Here is a 19,995-nt window from a genome sequence, read left to right as displayed (position 1 = left end):
AAAAAACGAAGAAGATTTTTCTATTTCCAATTGTTATGCGTAGTTCTTTAGTTTGATTGTATTGGTTCTTTGACAGTTAGATTTATTGTTCATTAGTGTATTGATTTCATTTTGTGTTAGATCAGTTTGTTGAGTTTATTTCTATGTTTTTGTGTTGTTTTCCTATGTTCTTGATTCCTTGCTTTTCTCTGTCCTTTACTTCTTGTTTATTATCTCCATCTTAGATTGGTATTGTTAGTTTGATGTAAAGTAGTTCATCCCTCTTTTGCTCTGTTGTCCTGTACCTCAGGACAAGATTGCATAGCCTTTTAGTTCTTTTCTTTTCTTGGTCTCTTGATTTTGCTGCTCATAGATAGTTCCTCCTGTATTCATGATGGAATCTATTTTTGGAAAAGTCGTCAAAAGAGGCTAGAAAATGTTTGGACTTTGTCTTAGCAGGGAAGGATCCTTCAGTAGTCAAGAAGTCCTTATTTATAGAGGCTTTAGTTGCTTGGGTCAATGAAACCAGGGTGCTGGCTTGAAGAACAGGCTCACCCAGTAGTTGAGAAGTCGACTGATTTGACCAATGTAGAGGTTGAAGTAGTATCTTCTCTTGAAATAGAGCACAAAAAGACAGTTGTAGAGGAAAACAGTCTGTCCTGTTTACCGGAAGCAGCCTTGTCCTTTGGAAGGAAATGGTGTCAAAAACTTCTCAAGTTTGGCCTTGAGAAGTACAATAGGAAGAATGGATGTTCAAGGGTAGATTGTCCTTTTTCCACCCGTACATGTGCTGCCAGTCCATGCGACTTAAGACGGGCTTTTAACGTACGGCGTACCTCTGTCTCCGTATAAGGGACGTAAAGAAAGGCAGAAATAGGATAGCTCAGTTTCGTAGTTTTAGAGTTGACCCTATTCATAAACTTAATCTCACCCCACCTCCCTTCCTTAACCCTTATAACTTTCTCCCTCCCTCTCCTCTTACCCCCCACCCTCTCTCCCAATTCCCTCTCTTCCTTCAAAAACCAATCCACCCCTACTCCTATAAACACTTTCCCTCCGTAATATCTCTTGCCCCTCCCCTATTTCCAAATCGTTCTTATTCTAATGTAGCTGCCCAACCCATTCCTCAAACCCAACCATCCCCATTAGCTCATGCTTTGCCTCCATTAGAACGTAGCTTTGTGGATAAGAGGGATTTTTTACAATTGGAGAGGATGATCCAAGATCTTGTAAACTTTGTCCGTCAAAAGAGAGGCCCATAAAGGGGCTATATTTGAACGTGCATTGTCTGATTTCTAAAACAGACAGCACAAAAGTTAAGATCTTAGAAGAACTAGCCGTTGAGAGAGAGATTTCATTCATCTCTATAACCGAAACCAGGCTTCGGCCAGGGGTCTTAGATGAGGAACTAACCATAGTTGGTTTCAACTTAGTTCGTTGTGATAGGATATGCCCTGATAATCCCATATTCCCACATGGGGGTGTATGCCTATACTATGTTAGGAATGATTTGCAAATTAGTCGTGTACATGATTACTGTAATCATACAGTCATCTTCAAGGTCTTGATCTGTCTATTGGAACAATGTATAACACGACCCCCTTCTTGTTCAGTAAGCTCGTTCTAGTCAGTTCTCAAATTCATAGGAAATGAGTTGGACCGGTCAGTTTGCTCAAAGGTTTTCTTTGTAGGGGACTTTAATTTTCGTGCTAGCGTTGTAGAATGGCATGCTAGTCCTGACGGGTATATTCCCATTTCGAAATCGACAGCCAAATCCATTTCAATTTTTGAACCGAGCAAATATTTTGATGAGCGTGAATTGGCTCATAACTGCATATGGTTGGTGGGCCTGAGCGTGGGCCTGGACCTGGACCCGGACCAAAACCTAGGTCTCATTCATGTGGATGCGAACTCCTGCACAGTACGAGCGCATGTACATACACCACAAAAACTCCTCCATTAAAATCAGCCATCACAATGTCAGAACATCATACTGATTAAAATGTCATGCAGGATTGTATTATTCCATGTTCAATATGTGAATAGCATAAACAACCCTTCCCCAAAATGCCTTTGATAGAGGTCATTTGAAGGTGAAACAGATTAAATTTCGACTACTGTAAAAGTAGTATTAACCTGGAAGGTCTTGACTCTGAACATGGATCGTGAAGGGTCGCGTTTTCTAATGTAACCATGGCAAACCGTGATATTGTTACCCTCGCCCACATTCTGCAATGAAAAATGATGTTTCAAACATAATATTAAAAGTTGATGCATATGCAGCATTTGAAATCAACATGGTATGGTACTTGGTCAAATTTGTCCCAGAGTTAAAACTAGGTAGCGCACTATGACATTAAACTAATTCAGGCAAGATGGGACGAATTTGGAAATGAGCAGCATAACCGAGGGACAACCAGCACAGCAATTACCTCAAGGAACTCTTGAGTGAATCGTCCATTTTCCAGAAGATCCACTCCATTGTTGTCTCTATCGGCATAATCGGCAGCGCAGGTGTCATCAGTTGTCGGAGAGGTAATGGGCACAAACAGAACTCGTTGACATCGGCGTCCAAAGAATCCATGTCCCCAATGTGGTCGACGGGCATCCACGGGGCGAATTCCACCATTGGCAATGAAGACCAAAGCGATGAGAACAACCAAGGAAAGGGGAGTTGAAGTCGATTTCATGGTGGATAAGGATTCAAACCAATGGATGAAATCAATACTGACTTTAAGGGAGATGGGCCGTCGTCTTTTATACCTCAGCCCTTGTAAGAATGCAATCAAAATAGTCTCTTCAATGATGACGATGTTTTCACGCTTCCTAATGATCTATTGAGAATTGTGATTTACAACCGGGTGTAGAAATAAAGATGATTAGGTGATTTGTGACTGCCTTCCAGTCATTTCATCGAAATGCTAGGTATCATGGTTAAGCGTCACTGGGAAAGTGATCTTGAATACATGAAGTGGGCCTTGATAACTAGAAATTCGAAAGATGACACCTTCATCAATACTGTCAAGGCCAATGCTGATATGTGTTTGACTGTTCTTAATTGGAAATAGAAAGCGCAGACTCACTTGGTGTAAGGCCTTCAAGGAAGTGGTATTCAAGGAATTGAGGCCCAAATGTTGAAGCTGCTTACCGAGCTTCGCCTTTGAGATGAAACCCTTATAGAGGAGATGAGAAACTGTAGATTTTGGATATTTTGTTCTTCTTTGCTTATGTTCTTCGCCAACCCCTTTAAAGGAATCGCTCTTGTATGGTTCTGACCTAATGCCCCTCTCCTAAGGCGTGGCGAGAGTAAAGATCAACAACAATGCTTGGCCCAAGCTAAACTTTTACATTTGCACATGTGTGCATGGGTAAGGAACTGCGCTATTGGAACTGCAAAAACCAAAATTTCCAAGAAATGGTCCAAAAGTTAGAACATCCCACGAAACCAGACCAGAATAAATAGGGGTGTAGGGTCACTCGTTTTGGGTTGCCGATTGTTGCGAATTGAGTAACTAAACGAATATTGAATCTCGTGGGAGAAAGCACAATATACCTTCATCATAACCAATTGATTTTCCCTAACCCAGCCAATAACGCCTAGAATATGGACGTGTGCTAAGGTTCAGAACTAACAATTCCAATTAAAGTCAATGCATTGCATTTGTCTTCCAATGAGACTGGTCCTAGATCCCTGACACTGCGCATCTCAATTTTCAGTTTAGTTTGATCAAAGGGCTGGGTCAAAGTTATGCCCTCTCAAAGTGCCGTACAAACCAGGGCACGGAATGAATGAAATTGAATACCACAAGACAGCTAGCTCATTCGGTCTGTTTAGGGTTTTGTAGCGAGGTTTGAGAGGTTGTAGCTTTTGATCCAGTCTTTTTGATTGAGCTGAAGTGTGTTGAGACTGGGTGCCCCGGCTGAGGCCAGATGCCTAGGATGACTGTGACCCGGAGTTGATTGTGACTCCAGTTCCTCCCCAAAAAGGGAGATGAATTGGTTTGAGCTCATCTTAGTCATTGTTATTCTAGACATATATGATAGCCCTCCCTACTTGTCAAATAAAAGGTCAGTCAACATCAAACTCCTTGTGGATCAAGAACTGATCTGCAAGCCCATGACAATATGAGAAGGCCACGTAAAGACAGGAAAATTTCAGAAAAATGTATTGCGGCAACAGTATTTTGAGCATTTTGAGAAGAGAGAATTTAGACTAACTTTGTAGTCAAATCGCACTTGTATTCGCTCTTCAATCCTATTGAATTTCAATTGTCAAGTGAGTTGTGCTGCAAATCTCAAAAATATGCTAATATGTTGTACCCAAAACAGCCTCTTAAACAAGGAGTAGGTGTAGCCAAGCAGTCTAAGAGGCAGCGTGAGCAAGGCAAGAATCCACTCCCCCGCTCCTGGTGCCGGAAGTAATCCTTAAGGGAAGAGACATGGTGTAGTGGTTAGCGCAGTTTCCAAATACGAGAGAGGTCCCCGGTTCAAATCTCCTCCCCAGCCTTTCTCAAGGTAATTTTTGAGTGCTAACCCTGCCCACAGATGGAGAACCAAAACTGATACGGACACGAAACTGCCTATTGGAAAAAAAGTATAAGGACGAAGTATTGGCTGGCTTCCCTGGCCGGGTGAGGCTCATCCCTCCAATCCTAGCACAAAAAACACCATCCACAACATGTGTGCGCGCTGAAAGTGTCAGTTTGTGAGGCCTGGGTTGACATTGACATTAGTGACGATTTTCGCCAAATTTGACACAGCCTCTTGTTCTGCTACGTCATCAAAAGTGGTGTATTTGATAAATATAATTATGTGATAGATGATGCCTCTCAACTTTAATTTTTTGTGTTAAGCTCTCTGACTCATTTTGAAACAATTCTACTTCATTAAATCCATTAAAACCATGTGCAGATGATGATATAGCGCTCCCAGTAACATCTTGATTCAAAATCAAAATACTGTCTGGTTCAACAAAGCGATAAACTGACTAAAATTTTCCCTTTCTCAAAACGCTCAAAATCAAGGTAGCCGCAATACATTTTTTTTTAATTTCCTTCACTTTCTTTCAGTTTCTTTGTTCATATGATTTTTCCCTGTATTTAGCTATAGTTGCTATAGTTCCGTGCAATTCCTTTGCATTGGGCATATGGCCTCAAGCATCATCACAGCCGCACTTCTTTCAAACCCGGTAGACCCCATGTTCAAATGAATATATGATTATGGCGTCACTTGAGACTCAATTGAAAACTCTCTTTATGCACATGCAATTTAAAAATGTATCAAAAGGAAAATATTGGAGGTGAATGTCAGGGCCACAAATGGCTCTTGCTAACTACAAGACACAATATCTAGTTGATGGCCAACTTGAGTCTGGTAAGAAACGAGAAATATGATGCATTGAATTGCTGATTATGCAATTAAAAAATTGCAGTTTGCAACAAAATATATCACAAAATATTTGGGATGAGGTAATTGAGTACCAACCTGGGCTACATAAGTGGTGGTTAACCTAGCCATGATATTCAAATATAATGTTAAAGTCATGCTGGGTTGCAAGCAAACCTGTGCTAAACAAGTATTTTTTTTTGGCGGTCTTCCTTATTGCTACTGGGATTGGAATCACAGCAGTTCAAGACCAGAAATGTATTCATTTTACTTAACTTTTATTTCTAAATATCATTTGCTTGACCAACAAATTGGAGTTGGTTGATCTGGCCAGGCCTTGAATATGAGGTTGATTGGGAATTTTAGTCAAAAACTTGTCCAAGTCTGACTTAAATCCTGTTATTGGATCAACGCCTACATACGCTCTACGCATATTTGAAGGCAGCAATTTGAATAATGAAGGAGTCCGAGAAAGAAGAGGGTTTATTTTTTTGCAATCAATTCTCTAAACTTCTCTAAAACCCATTGGATTGATGCATCTGAACTGAATGTATTTGTAATCAATCATATTTTAGAATGATGTTGACACAGACTTGGTTACAAGACATAAGTGTAACTGTGCATTGGATCCGACAGGGTCTACAAATTTGATCAGAAGTGATTTTTTTGTAATCCAAATCCGAATCCAAAATATTTTGCTCAATCCTAATCTGAATCCGAGATATATTTGCTTCATCCGACAATAATCCGAAATATTTTGCAAAATCTGAGCCAAATCTAACTTTTTCATGAAATATAGATTATTTTATAAATCTATTTTTTTTTTCAAAAAAATAGACACAAGGAACCTGATCTATTCCATGTACTCGTCAATACTCACGACTAAACCAACAACCGGAGAGAAAAGATCCAACCCAGGGGGTCAGACACGGCTATAAATTAGAATTGTGTCTATTTTTATTGCATTTTGATGTCGGTAAAGAACTGTTATGACTGGGTTATTAAGATTAAGTTTGATGTCCCCATCCCCATTTTTTGGCCTGATGTCCGCCTCCAAGATCTCAAATTACCCCGTCCATAGTAAAGGTGTGAATGCCATGGATAACCTTGCCGTCTGACAATTCACTTCATTTGGCTTGGGTGGGAATGAATTAAGTGATGGGATTTTTTTCCTTTAAATCTCACGCCCGGAAACGTCTGCCTTCAAAGGAGGCCTTCAAGACGACTTTCTTCAAAAATGCTTGGCATCTCTCATTTTAGCCATCAATGGTACCATGTCCAATGCTATAGCTTTTGAAAAGAGCTGTGCAGTTTTGAGGATCCAGTGGGCCCTTTTGGATTGCCATCCTGGTTATTTGGTCAAAGAGGGACTTTTCAACATCAATTCAGTCCTACTACAACAAGGGGTCCTTGGCTGTCTTTCCAGAATAATAATAATAATCTTTTATTACGACTCTTGGTCATGTCATGGCGAAAGAATAACTATAATATAAAATTTGATGTATATACATTATACAAAGGTTTGTTGATAAAACAAGAAAAATGTCAAGAGGGTAAAGGCAATAAAATAGTTGACTAGAAAGTGATATCACAATGAGTATGACTAGAATTGGTTCAATGCACATTAAAAAAGGTAAGAGGTGAGTTACAGATAGTACAAAGACAGGTAGGTAGAGGTAAGAGATGAAAATCTTGGTTATTGCAATAAAGTGGATGGGCCAGATTGAACAGATCCTTTTTCAACTCCCGTCGCTGATGGCATTTGGCTGGGAGCAAACAAAGGTGCGTGACCGCCAATACTCCAAAGCAATGTCAGGCCAAGGACGATAAGGTGTTAGCAAGTCCTTGACCGGAAATGATAACTCATAACAATGGAAATTGCTCTTCCATTGAGGTCTTTTGGGGTCCTGGGAAGACGACCTTGGTTGACCCACCAGGCGGTTGCTCACTTTGTCATAAGGCAGATTTGCACTGATTGACTCTGATGTTGGGGTTGGTACTAGAGCTGTGCATCGGATTCGATCGGATTCCTGATTCAGATTGGATTGACCTACAAAATTGGGATTGGGAAAAAGATTTCGGATTTGGTTGGATTGAACACTTCGTTCAGATTCGGATTGGGGGATGGAAATAGTGGGATTGGGTTCGGATCCTATCCGAGTACAAAATTGCAAGACAAACAGTTCATTCCTGTTTTGGAGCTCGCTGAGGACAGTCGCATTTCAGTTTACTGCTGTTCTTATCTCCCAGGAATTTCGAACCAAGGTGTGACTTTCTCTGTTGCTCTTTGGTTGCTGTGCACGTGTAGTGTTCCTGGTGTTTGTGTGTGGGTGAATCAATGGGAATTGTCATTCATTCACTCAATTAGATTTGTTTTTTCATCGCTCTTTGGTAAGACATAATTACTATAAAATCAAATAAGTTTATTGCTCATTTATGTTTATGTTTAGCTTTGGCGGTTTCACTCTGCTTTGTGGTGTAGTATATTTCTATTTCCAAATTGTTATGCGTAGTTCTTTAGTTTGATTGTATTGGTTCTTGACAGTTAGATTGATTGTTCATTAGTGTATTGATTTCATTTTGTGTTAGATCAGTTTGTTGAGTTTATTTCTATGTTTTTGTGTTGTTTTCCTATGTTCTTGATTCCCTGCTTTTCTCTGTCCTTTACTTCTTGTTTATTATCTCCATCTTAGATTGGTATGTTTAGTTTGATGTAAAGTAGTTCATCCCTCTTTTGCTCTGTTGTCCTGTACCTCAGGACAAGATTGCATAGCCTTTTAGTTCTTTTCTTTTTCTTGGTCTCTTGATTTTGCTGCTCATAGATAGTTCCTCCTGTATTCATGATGGAATCTATTTTTGGAAAAGTCGTCAAAGAGGCTAGAAAATGTTTGGACTTTGTCTTAGCAGGGAAGGATCCTTCAGTAGTCAAGAAGTCCTTAATTATAGAGGCTTTAGTTGCTTGGGTCAATGAAACCAGGGTGCTGCTTGAAGAACAGGCTCACCCAGTAGTTGAGAAGTCGACTGATTTGACCAATGTAGAGGTTGAAGTAGTATCTTCTCTTGAAATAGAGCACAAAAAGACAGTTGTAGAGAAAACAGTCTGTCCTGTTTACCGGAAGCAGCCTTGTCCTTTGGAAGGAAATGGTGTCAAAAACTTCTCAAGTTTGGCCTTGAGAAGTACAATAGGAAGAATGGATGTTCAAGGGTAGATTGTCCTTTTTTTCACCCGTACATGTGCTGCCAGTCCATGCAACTTAAGACGGGCTTTAACATACGGCGTACCTCTGTCTCCGTATAAGGGACGTAAAGAAAGGCAAGAAATAGGATAGCTCAGTTTCGTAGTTTTAGAGTTGACCCTATTCATAAACTTAATCTCACCCCACCTCCCTTCCTTAACCCTTATAACTTTCTCCCTCCCTCTCCTCTTACCCCCCACCCTCTCTCCCAATTCCCTCCTCTTCCTTCAAATACCCAATCCACCCCTACTCCTATAAACACTTTCCTCCGTAATATCTCTTGCCCCTCCCCTATTTCCAAATCGTTCTTATTCTAATGTAGCTGCCCAACCCATTCCTCAAACCCAACCATCCCCATTAGCTCATGCTTTGCCTCCATAAGCGCAATCCATCACCCCTCTGCCGATGTTGATTTTCTTTGGACTAAACGATACCTTGAATTATTCTCTCACAGATTAAAACCAGCCACTCCAAAAACCATTCATAAAGTGTGTTGGCCGTGATGATTGCAGGGTGCTTCAAAAACAAAGCTTTGAAAAGCTGACTACTTGTCTATATTAAAGTAGACTCTTCAGTAATCTAAAGCTGTAAAAAGTGACTCATACAATCTGAGCCAAATAAGCATGAAGTCATTGAACGTTAAAGTATGTTCTACCCGTTTTACCCAATATCAACAAAACATTGCCACAATTATGAAACAAACCATTTTCATGCCAACTTATCTGGGCTGAAAACCATAATGTGGTCTAAAGCTAAGGACACTAGAGCAAGGAAGCGCACTTTTTTGTGATCGCCAAACCTTTCCCGCCAACTTAGGCCTAATCTAATTATGCTGAATTTTTCTAAAGTCTATTATTGGCATACATATTGTTCGAAGAGTGTGGCTAATATCATTTATGTAACCATGGATGGTAGGTGCTTCAGATAAACCGTTTAAAATATACTCAAATGACTTATATCATGTCTTTAAGTGAAATTACTGTAAATATAATCAGGTATTCCCTGGTAAAGCAAGAATTTGCTCTAAACACAATTGTTCCGTCCACAATCGAGTACATCATCCTAATATGATATGGATAAATTGATGTACAGGATGAATGATTGTTCCCGGAACGGGTTTTATCAAAAGTTAAGATAACATATGTATTATTCTTGGAAAAATCCCAAAGTTGTTGGATTGCCCATCATGTAGTCCGTTTGTCGGTCAGATGTCGACAAATGCCCCCTAATGCTCGTGAAGACGTCGTGATCCATCACAAGTAGCTCTCCGGCCCTTGATCATAGATGTACAATGTCGCTGGAACCGGTTGCATCAAAGAGCTTTGTGATTCAGGGTGAATCAATCTCTATATCGTTCCTATCACCAAGGAAAAAAGCTCCAGTACCCAGGGGCTGGTCAGCCAGCTACAACCATGGTGAGGAATGTCGGCTACATGTTTTGAAGGGAGGAGAAACAGGAAATCCTCGGTCATAAAAACGATATTCTCGTGAGCAATTTTGAGAAGGGGAAGAGGATCTGGATAAGCAATCTCATCCTCAAGGATCGATGTTACCAAAATGTCGGCCCCCCTGACGGCAAATGACGACCAATCCTTCCGGAATGTCCCGTTGGGACGTAGTTCCGGCCCAATGTTTTGTGTGCAACAGTTGATAGAGGAAGCCGTCACCGTCCACCGATAGCCCTGGGACAACCCGTTTTAGCCTCCATGAGCAAGAGGCGGAAATCAACGTGGCACGGGAAAGTCTTCAACAGAAGAAGTCACATTTTCATTCTCCAGGGAAAGATCACATTTTCATTCTCGAGGAGAGAAGTCAGATTTTGAACCTCTCCAAGGAGGAAAGCACCCGCCATTGCTAAGTGCTGGGACGTTGTCATTGTTGTGGTGCCAAGAAGTGGGAACTGTTTCGAAGGACAGAGATCGTCATCATATGGGAGTAGGAAACCCAGGAAGCCGTGCACAAGAGCAAGAGGACCTGGGAAGTGCCGAGTCTGAGTACAGCACTTCGTCACTTTGTTAGTGGACCTTCAATCCCGTCGAGTGGACGTCATCCGAGCATCTCCGTTGAACCATCTCACCAGACATCGAGCAGTAATTATTAACCCTTGATTTCATATGCGTATGTCCCCTTTTCCATTGGCCCAACAATTCCCCCATTTTTCTTACCAGAGCAAGGCAGCTGATAGGCGGTGTGTTTGTGATGAATAAATTAGATGAACTGTACAGTTTGCCTTGAAGAGTAGCCTAGATTTCCCAGACGACCAGGATCGTGCTGGCATTGTAGGGAGTAGAGATAGCAAGTGATTTGTATGCAACAACTGTATCTAAAGTTCATCACTCGTTAGTACGTAACGAAGATACTAGTCAGTTAGTCTGTAGCAGAAATCAGTAGTTAGACTCTAGAGTAGAGGTCGACTTTGATAGACGCGTTTAGACTAGGATAGTGACCACATTTTGCAATATTTTAGCCTTGAAGATTGGCCCAGGTATGCCAGACAACCGAGATTGATCTGGGACCAATGGGGGTAGAGGTAGCTAGCAATTTGTATCCTTAGTCGTTTAATGATTGTTTGAGGCCCTGATAAAGGAAGCTCAAACTATTGCTCGTATGCCCTGATTGGGTTATAACGGAGGCCTTAAGATAGGTCTAGAAATTTAAGCCCTTGTTCTAGGTGCTCTTCATCTTTGAGAGCTATCAAGGTATTTTTACCTAGTGCTTGGGTCAGGAGTTCCATGTTTCCGTTCACCACGGGAATTCAATAAGTCAGGACCTTTCACCCTGGCTGGTGGACGGAACAACAATCAGACAATATGTTTGGTCATTAATATTGTTTGCAGAAAGTTGTTTCAGGAACATCTTGATCAACTTTCAAGTAATTTGATGCACTTGTTATGAATCCATGGTTGTCAATTTGGGAATGGTCCCCCAAATCAAAAGCAGGTATTTTTTTAGCTCTGAGCTACATATTGCTCTTTAAACTCATTTGAATGTTTTAAAATCATGGACGGATACATCTCAACAAATATGACACTTTTTTTAATTGACTGTTTTGGATCCTCTTGCTAAAGTCCCTTTTTTAGAGTCTAAAATCAAATTTAGTGGGCTGGACTTTGGTCTTACTCTGTGCGCCTTAAAAAAGCCCTGCTTTTTATGTAAACTTCCTAATACGTAGAAATTTAAACTCTGCTCAAAAACAGCTCATCTATTTTTCACAATGCCTGATGCTTTTTTGTCAAATGTGTGGATTAAACCAAGATTATCAATTGTCCATTCCAGATTTACTGCTATGTTAATATTTATGTACCTGTATCTTTTTGTCTATTTATGCATATCTTTTTCTAATGTTCAATGTAAGTTCCTCATGAATTGATTCTTGTTCATTTTCTTTCTATCAATGTTTTTGAGCAAACTTTGTCCAATATTTTATTGATTTTAAAGACAATTTACTTTGTTTTTTATTCACTTGATGTTCATGTTTATTTCATTTATTCTTTTGACTTTTAAAGTTGATTCAAAAATATTTATTATTTGAAAAAAGCTGTATATATACTAAAAAACACTTAAGTGTACTATGTAGCATGGGTAATCTTGTTTTATTTATACTAGAGTTCTTGTCTTAATTCAACGCAATGGCCTAAGTTGGCGGATAACGGAAAGCCGTGACGTTTCCTCTCTTCAGAGTCCCTGGTCTAATGTACCCGTTAGAGGCACGATATGGTTACCCATAGGAGGTGGATTCGATTCCCGTCTTCGGAGAAAACTTCTAATTACTTGCAATACTTTTTCCCAGAGCAGTAGGGTTCGAAATTGCGTCGTTCAAAAACAGAGTTCTCAGGGTCATAGTACTTTTCTCTAAACAGCAAAACATACGCTTAGAGTGAGCCACAAAGGAAAATTTGAGGCCAACCTTTGGCATAGCAACGTAGCCTAGTACTCAATAAACGAGCATTTTATCTTTGAAACATCGCCTCATCCTCCGCTATCCGCGATCAGAACGCGATGGAATTCCGCTTTGCAACAGAATTCCATCACCAATTGAATGTTGAATAAATCAGATAACCGGATGTAAAGGGAAGATCCCCGAGAGCAAGGTACAAAAATTGATCAGTTCTTCATCATTCTTTGTTACAGCTTGTGGGCGTGGGTAATAATTTACGCTCTGCTTTGGATACATGCATGGACCCAACCACGAGGATATGATGGCCTTTAGAGCCATGACCTTTGAAGTGAATGCCGCTTTCTGGGCATCCAAAGTTCGTCGCGGGTAAAAATTCATGACTTGGAAACATTTATTTTGCTATGAGATGATAATGCTCCGTTTAAAGTAGTAACTGACACAAAATATAAATCGTTGCCGTTCTATTGTTGGTCGGTCTATTGTAGTATTGGATTGTAGGGACACTTGTTCGTTAATAGCGGTGTATTTTCACACGTTCTATTTGACAATTTTTCGACTTTTTAATGGGGCCTTATCGCAGTTTAGGAAACAACTTTTGACTTAATTGGTTCAATTCGTCTGCCGAGTCGCTAAATTGATTTAACATGTTTCGAGAAGGCCTTGAAACATTAAGTTAGACCAAGCTGACTGGAACGTTTCATTTAATTTCTTCCCTCTGATTTGAAGGCATGACGGTTGTCTATTACATAAGTTATTTTATGGAAAATTTCTTAGCAATAAAAGATAAGATTGAATGTTTACAAGTTCACGTGCTGCGTCTAAGAAGATCTTGATGAGCTTCATCCATTTTTTTCATGTCCTAAATATGTGGATGGTAAAATCGATCAAAATGAGTTGCAAAATGGCGGCAAACTACTTGTCCGGCCTCAAGTACGGCAGATGACCCAGGCCCTTTGTTGGAGTCAAGCCTACCAAAAACTTACTTTGCTTTTTCCAAACCTGAATTAGGCAATTGAAATCCCCTCAAGGTCTTTTCTTACATGATTAATTCGTGAAACCCGTTTCCTGTCAAAAATGCAATGAAAGAAATCCGTTCGGGATATGTGCAAAGGTTGAAGGTCCAAAGTTTTTTTACTAAAAACATCGCAACCTCATATTGAAGGAGACTTAAAAAGTTGGGATTGTTCAGTATTCAAAGAAGGTCCAAAAGAAAAACCAAACCAAACAAAAAAAAGAAGATTTCAAGAGCATTCAGGAGAGTGCCCTCAAGGCCGCCAGAATTGCAGTCAGTTCAAACTAAAGACCCTTTGGCGTCTCTAGGTCAAATTATGAAGACCTCCTCTCTTCTTTCTTGGAAGCCTTCATTGTACTAATTGCTTTTCTCAAATACATATTCTCAAGAAACTTGTAGGCGTTGATCCAAAGCATTTTTAAATTCAGCCTTAGTTTTGGGCTTAAAATTCTGATCAGCCCCTATTCATTCGAGGGCTATACATATCCGACAAACCTAATTTGTTGGTGGGTCAGATATTATGCGAATGCAGGGTTATACAAGAGGTACAAAAATATTACGTTAAAAAGAGCAGCTTGATATGTTTTATCAAATACGTGGAAGATTTGGTTAATAAGAATTTTATTTTCGATGAGGTGTATCCGAATAGCGGACATTTAATGAATATTGTAAAGCTACGAACAGAGATGATGTTAGCGTATTGTACATCTGGAACGCAAGTCTTTCTTCTAGCTCACTTATACATCCAAATGCATGCACGCATTTGTCTGACTTATTGGCGATCTGAATTAGTCAAATTTTACAATCCAGAAGCAATCATTGAGAAATAGGAACTTACAACTTACGGTCAAGAATCGCGTGGTGGGTCAACAAGAGAATAAAAATGATACTGACGAAACTTGATCGTAGTGTTCATAATGGATTTATAACAACCTCATCGCGAAGTGTGCTACATAACAAAGGGATTGAGGAGTTGTTGGGGTCTTTTAAGCAATTTAAGTGAGATTTTGATGACGCTTTCTCAATAATACCCTGTATATTCATAGTTGAGTAAGTCATACATATATGGCTCGAGATTATAACAATGGAATGGGAGAATGATGCTTTGGAATTTCCTTTCGCTTGGAGCGGAACAGATGTGAGTTAAAAGGTGGAATAGTCGAGATACACACGGCTAAGCTAGAGATATATGCTTTAGTAACGATGAATGAGTGATCACCATTATTCATTCGAATCAACTCTTGAGATTTAATGCTACTCATATTCTGTACAATTTTGTGGGAGGATACTTGCTGCTTTCCGTTATTCATGTTATTATGTACACTTGGTGCAAAAACGTATTGAACTCACGCATGCGAGAAGAACGAAAAGATTGAACTGAAATATATATTTTTTGAATGTGACTAACAGATACAAAAGGAGACATAAATAAAAAAACACGGAACAGACATATTGCGGAAATAAAAAGGACAATAATTGAAAAAATCAACCCGAGAATGAAAAAAAAGCTCCTATTCGAAAGAGGAGACAATGAAGTACATAGGCTCTTAAGATCAAATTCAGGCGTGCCGCCAGCTTCTACTTCTTTGGCCTTTGATTTATTCGGCATCCGGAATAGCCGAACCATCTCCACTCAAGGCTTTGACATCATCCAGAAAAGAGGTGGGGGTGATGATGTGAGATCCACCTAAAACAAAGAAGAAATAAATTATCAGCTCTCTATTAAATTTCCGAGTTTTTTTTAATGAAAATTCTTTTTTACTCTCTTCAATCCAAAGAAACTAAGCCATTCAATTGGGAACTATTTGCCATTACTTCATGTTCAGCAGTAGCTTAAAAGTTTCTTTCCGGCCACTAGCGAACATAAGATAAGATTTCACTCGTTCAATTTGTATTTCTTTTAATAATTGGTGGATGCTCGGGCGGAACCCATGGACCCAATTGTTTCTGATATGATCTCCATCTGTGCGCGTAGTTAGGTCTAAAAGTTTACATTTTGAAAAAGGTGGGGAGGAGAATCGAACCAGGGACCTATGAAGTGCTCTAACCACTACGCAACGTCTCCTCCCCATCAAGTGAACAAGTTTCACAAGAAACGTAGTCCAAAACATTGTTCGTGAACAATAAAGGGGTCAGTTCAAATTCAGATTTCGATCAATGAATATGAGTCTTTTCATATTATCTTATATGAAAAGAACCTTCACATTTTTCATCGCCATTTTTCAAAACTTAAAAGTAATGGTCATTAAGGTATCCTTACCAACAATAACCTCCCAATTCTTCTTGTCATTGGTGACTTCATATGCGCATCGAAGCTCAGAAAATGTGACGCCGCCCATGATAAAAGACGATAATCCGCGGTAGGTTCTTCTGACTGGCACCTTGACTGGCCTTGTCTTTATGCCAATGACATAACGAACACTGAAAATAGATCAAGGGACCCTCAAGTTCCTGATCACTCAACCAATACATTGATCAACAGTGCCCACAGACATCTTGAAGCTGGCGCATCTACAACATAGCAAATGGTTCCAAAGCGCCAGGTACGCTGATGAGCAACACATTTCACTGAGGTTAGTGAGAAAAATTCCACTATTACAAGGCATGATGGCATTGGTATTAATCATGAGACCAATGGGACAGCTCCAGAGGTAAGCATACCTTGTGGCCCAAGGAAAAAATGATTTTGTGCGTCCATACATGGTTAGATTCATTCGGTAAATTATTGTTCGACTCAATCGGGTCAGATTTGGTAAGGAAGCAAATTTAGAGGCGTCAAATTGGTTAGTCAAGAAAGCAAAGAAGATTTCAAGCCGATTAGGTTCAGTCCTAGTGGACTGATTACCCGTGTTCACCTCTTTGCACCCGAATGATTAATGGAGTCCTCGAGGTACAGGAGACCTGACGATCCCGACGATAACGATGACGAAGAGGAATCTTTTAGTCGTCGAGGTCTAATCAACAAAATAAAGTGGCTATGAAATCATAGTAATCATAATAATGGAAACCATCTCTCCACCTAACCGCAAACGTCCGCAAAATAAGAAAGGCAATCGTAAGGCAATCACCACAAAAAAACGACATCCCGTGTCCCAAATATTTTAACCTTCACCGTTGTTTCATTCACATTTTTTAATAAATAAATTCTCTTAAACGATCCTCAGTCTTCATTCTCAACGATTCTAGCACTGCTAGAACTTTCAAGACCAGATCAAACTCTCGCTCTATATGTGGACAAAATTAAGTGAGAGAACATCTTTTCGTCATTGCGTCTTAGTTACCTTGTGGGAGCGGTTTTCAGATTCGATCCCTGTCGCTGTCCGCCGAGGAATGGAAAGTGAGAATTGTCCAATTTGTCTTCAATGGCATCCTCCATGATGTCCTTGGCAATTGGTGTCCATCTGGACATCTGATAAGTCTGCTCGGTCACGCGCTCCTTTCGCTTGATCTGCCAGATCTTACGTCGATTACCCTGTCAAACGAAGAAAATTGCATTTACTGTAAATTTCCGGTCAAAAACCCTTATCTATTCTAGGGACGGTTCCCAACTCACATCCACAACCACGTTGCATCCAAGAAGGGCCAAATTGGTGATCATATCCTTATCCTCGGGTGGTATTTGGGCATGCTGGATCAGTTTGGTAAAGTTCTCCTCGGAAATGCCTAAACGAAAATACAGGAGAGCATGGAACAAAGCGAACTGTTAGCTGTCACATCTCATTGGGTCGAAGATTGACGTCCTCGTGCGATATTAAGTTTTAGACCCGATGTGAGCAAGGGGGCATAAATAATGCATCAACTCTCAAGGGAAGCTTGAAGCATATACTGCATACGAGAAGATAGACCTTGGTTCGATTGAACACTCTTTCCGGCTTTTAGCCCGACATTCGGATCCAGGACTCTTGGCAAATCGTAGTTCTGATCTATTATTCAAGGACCCATTGCTCTCCTTCCCCTCTCCCTTGTTGCTCACAGTCGAATTACCGTTTTTGATTGAATGTAAAGAAGAATGATCCGGATCTTGTCCTTGATGGACACATTCTGGTCTAGGAGTATGGGAACGATGTTTCGCATGTGATCTCGAATTCGCTCTCCTTCGGCATCCGTGCCCATGGCCAAGTCTTGCTCCACTTTGCCAGTTTGTCAACGTATCCCTATCAAAGAGCGAACATCAAGTTGACTTGGACGTGAGTAAGTGAAATACAACTTCTTTGATTACCTGATAGCACTTCATGCATTCCTCGGCGAGGTTCAAATGAGTGGAGAACTTAGCCAAATCCTTCTGATGCTGAGGCACTTCTTGATCATCTGGGAGAGGTCCTTCATGCTCTTGCCATCGGATTGGATCTTCTTGTCCTGGTTGAACTTCTTCAACTTCTTGGTCACGTTTTGTGACACCACAGCGATATGCTGGTGCGCATTTCGATCCACAGATCGTCATTCTCGTCCAGAAGGACCTCCTTCATCTGGTTGGCGGACGCCTCGTACCTGTACACGTCGTTTTCAATGCTGAGGAGGTCATAGGTCATGGCCTGGAAAGTGAGCTCATGGAGAAGACACGACAACTGTGTCGAACCCGCGGTCCAGGATCAACAACTGGGTCTTGGCTTCTCCGGACCTTCGCCCATGGTCGGCTCGTCGGCCTTATAAGCATCCAATTTTTGTTGAACCATCTGAGCGAACTCGAGATTTCGCTCATAATCACTGGAAACAATCGTAATGTAAAGAGTATTAACACTTTCAAGGTTTGCCTTGCAAGATTCGAATGAAATTACTCGGTTTCGATTTCGATCCTTACACACCATTTGAGATGGAGAATTACGTTTCCAAGTGTCACTCAAAACTTGAATGTGAACCCTAATAAATCGAAGAGAAACCTCAGAAGCATTGAGCATGAACATATATATTGGCATATATGCATAATCTCTCGGTTATACCTCCTGAGGAAACCTATTGAAATCTTGAGAGTTGAACTTTCCATTAAGACTTTTGTCGGAGGTGGCAAATAACTAAATGACTTAAAATGAAATCTTCCTTGACAGTCAGATAAGTATAGATATTCTCATGATCATATTATGGTTCCAACAAAAAAATTCTGGTTTTAATCATAGTCCTTATGTGACAAGCCGTAACACTAATTAACAATGGTGCTAGTTAAAAAAAAAAGTAATGAAAAATATAAGAATAAGGTGCAGCGATAGGGTTTCGTGTGATTATGCTTCAATGTTTTTGACTTTAGAATGCGGAAAAGGATCTATCCGACTTATTTTACGGATGTTGTAACCGATACAAAGAGTCAAATTCAATATGAAAATTCAAAACAAACAAAACTGCTTGATGTAAATGAGTCAAAGGCACTAAATTACTTTGATAACCAATGAATTGGAATTTGCATATTTGACTACTTTTGCTTTGTGATATCAAAACTATGGTGGACAAGGTGTATTCTAATTGTGCCTTGAAGATAGTCATACTTTGGTACGACCAAACGCATCATGTGCGAACCCTTCGCTAAGAATAAGGTACAATCGCGACATCTAGCAATGCCTAACCTTTCCTACTTGCACACCCTCCTGTAACATGTGGTACATAGTAATGAAATGTGAATCAGGTACTCATGACCCTTCAAAAAGCAAATAGTGTACACGGACACTCAACCCGAGCGAACTCAAAGGTGAGCGACCCGCTGATCAACCATAGTGTTGATCACCTCGTGTGTAAGTCTGAAGCGCGTATAACAACTTTGGTCTATCGCAGTAAGACAACTTACAAGTAAAACTTCAAGAGAACCCAATCTGTACAAATGTGCCAAGTATTGTTTTTCTTGCTGGTTTCATGCCATTTTCACGAATCGATCCAAAATGAAACATTTCAGTTGATGGGCAAAAGTGTCTTCAAGCAAAAGCTGAAGAAAAATAATGCTTTATATTCTTAGTTTTTAAGTTAAATAACAGTTTTCTTGTTTGGCTTCCTCGCGTTTGAAGCGCCATCTCTTGTTTCTATACACATTCGATTTAATCTCTCTCTCTCTCCTCTCTCTCTCTGAACTCGGTCCCTCAGTTTCTATCGTTGAGAAAGTCGGTTGTGCTAACTCCCGACCCCGTCCTGGCAATCACATGATGTCTAACGAACAGCCCACTTCATACAACAATACGACCCTCACTGCACACAAAAACGTTCCAGATCACAACAACAACATGTCATCCCATTGCTTAACAACCTAAAAACATACTTCCAGCCATATCAAACACTTTAAAACATCGTTAAGCAAAGGATTGGTTGAAACAAAATCGGGAATCATCGGATAGCTCAGAAAGCTGCGAGCCTAATTTGCATACATCAATTCTATCGCCATTGATGCAATGTTTAACATATGATATAATATATTCGACAACGAACTGCTCTAGATCAGCATTGAGTCGATCCTAAAGGCTCCTTTCCGCTGCAGGTGGTGCGTGTCTGGTGGACAAAGAGTCGTCAAGCGC

The 19,995-nt window shown here is 40.3% G+C and overlaps 1 protein-coding gene, 1 long non-coding RNA gene and 1 pseudogene across 2 annotated transcripts; 1 reads left to right on the top strand and 2 right to left on the bottom strand.

Moving 5' to 3' along the window:
- Positions 1-1,976: 1,976 nt before the first annotated feature.
- LOC131888130 (uncharacterized) lies at positions 1,977-2,727 on the bottom strand. Its single transcript, XM_059236915.1, has 2 exons — positions 2,412-2,727; positions 1,977-2,208 (listed from the first exon to the last, which is right to left on the bottom strand). Exons 1-2 carry the CDS (start codon positions 2,667-2,669, stop codon positions 2,083-2,085), a joined length of 384 nt encoding a protein of 127 aa, XP_059092898.1. The 5' UTR covers positions 2,670-2,727; the 3' UTR covers positions 1,977-2,082.
- A 7,719-nt stretch (positions 2,728-10,446) lies between these two features.
- Positions 10,447-12,967, top strand: LOC131888463 (uncharacterized). Its single transcript, XR_009374108.1, has 2 exons — positions 10,447-10,690; positions 12,732-12,967. It is a non-coding gene; the product is annotated as an uncharacterized LOC131888463 (long non-coding RNA).
- Positions 12,968-14,527: 1,560 nt separating this feature from the next.
- LOC131888147 (protein ROP-like) lies at positions 14,528-18,525 on the bottom strand (annotated as a pseudogene).
- Positions 18,526-19,995: the final 1,470 nt, after the last annotated feature.

Source organism: Tigriopus californicus, chromosome 10 (genome assembly GCF_007210705.1).
Source record: "Tigriopus californicus strain San Diego chromosome 10, Tcal_SD_v2.1, whole genome shotgun sequence".
Classification (NCBI taxonomy): Eukaryota; Metazoa; Arthropoda; class Copepoda; order Harpacticoida; family Harpacticidae; genus Tigriopus; species Tigriopus californicus.
This window is presented reverse-complemented; position numbering and strand designations above follow the sequence as displayed.

Excerpts from the sequence above, each read along its gene's own strand:
- LOC131888130 (XM_059236915.1), bottom strand. The coding sequence starts at position 2,669 with ATGAAATCGACTTCAACTCCCCTTTCCTTGGTTGTTCTCATCGCTTTG. Across the intron at positions 2,209-2,411 it reads TCACTCAAGAGTTCCTTGAG|AATGTGGGCGAGGGTAACAA; the intron begins GTAATTGCTGTG and ends TTTTCATTGCAG.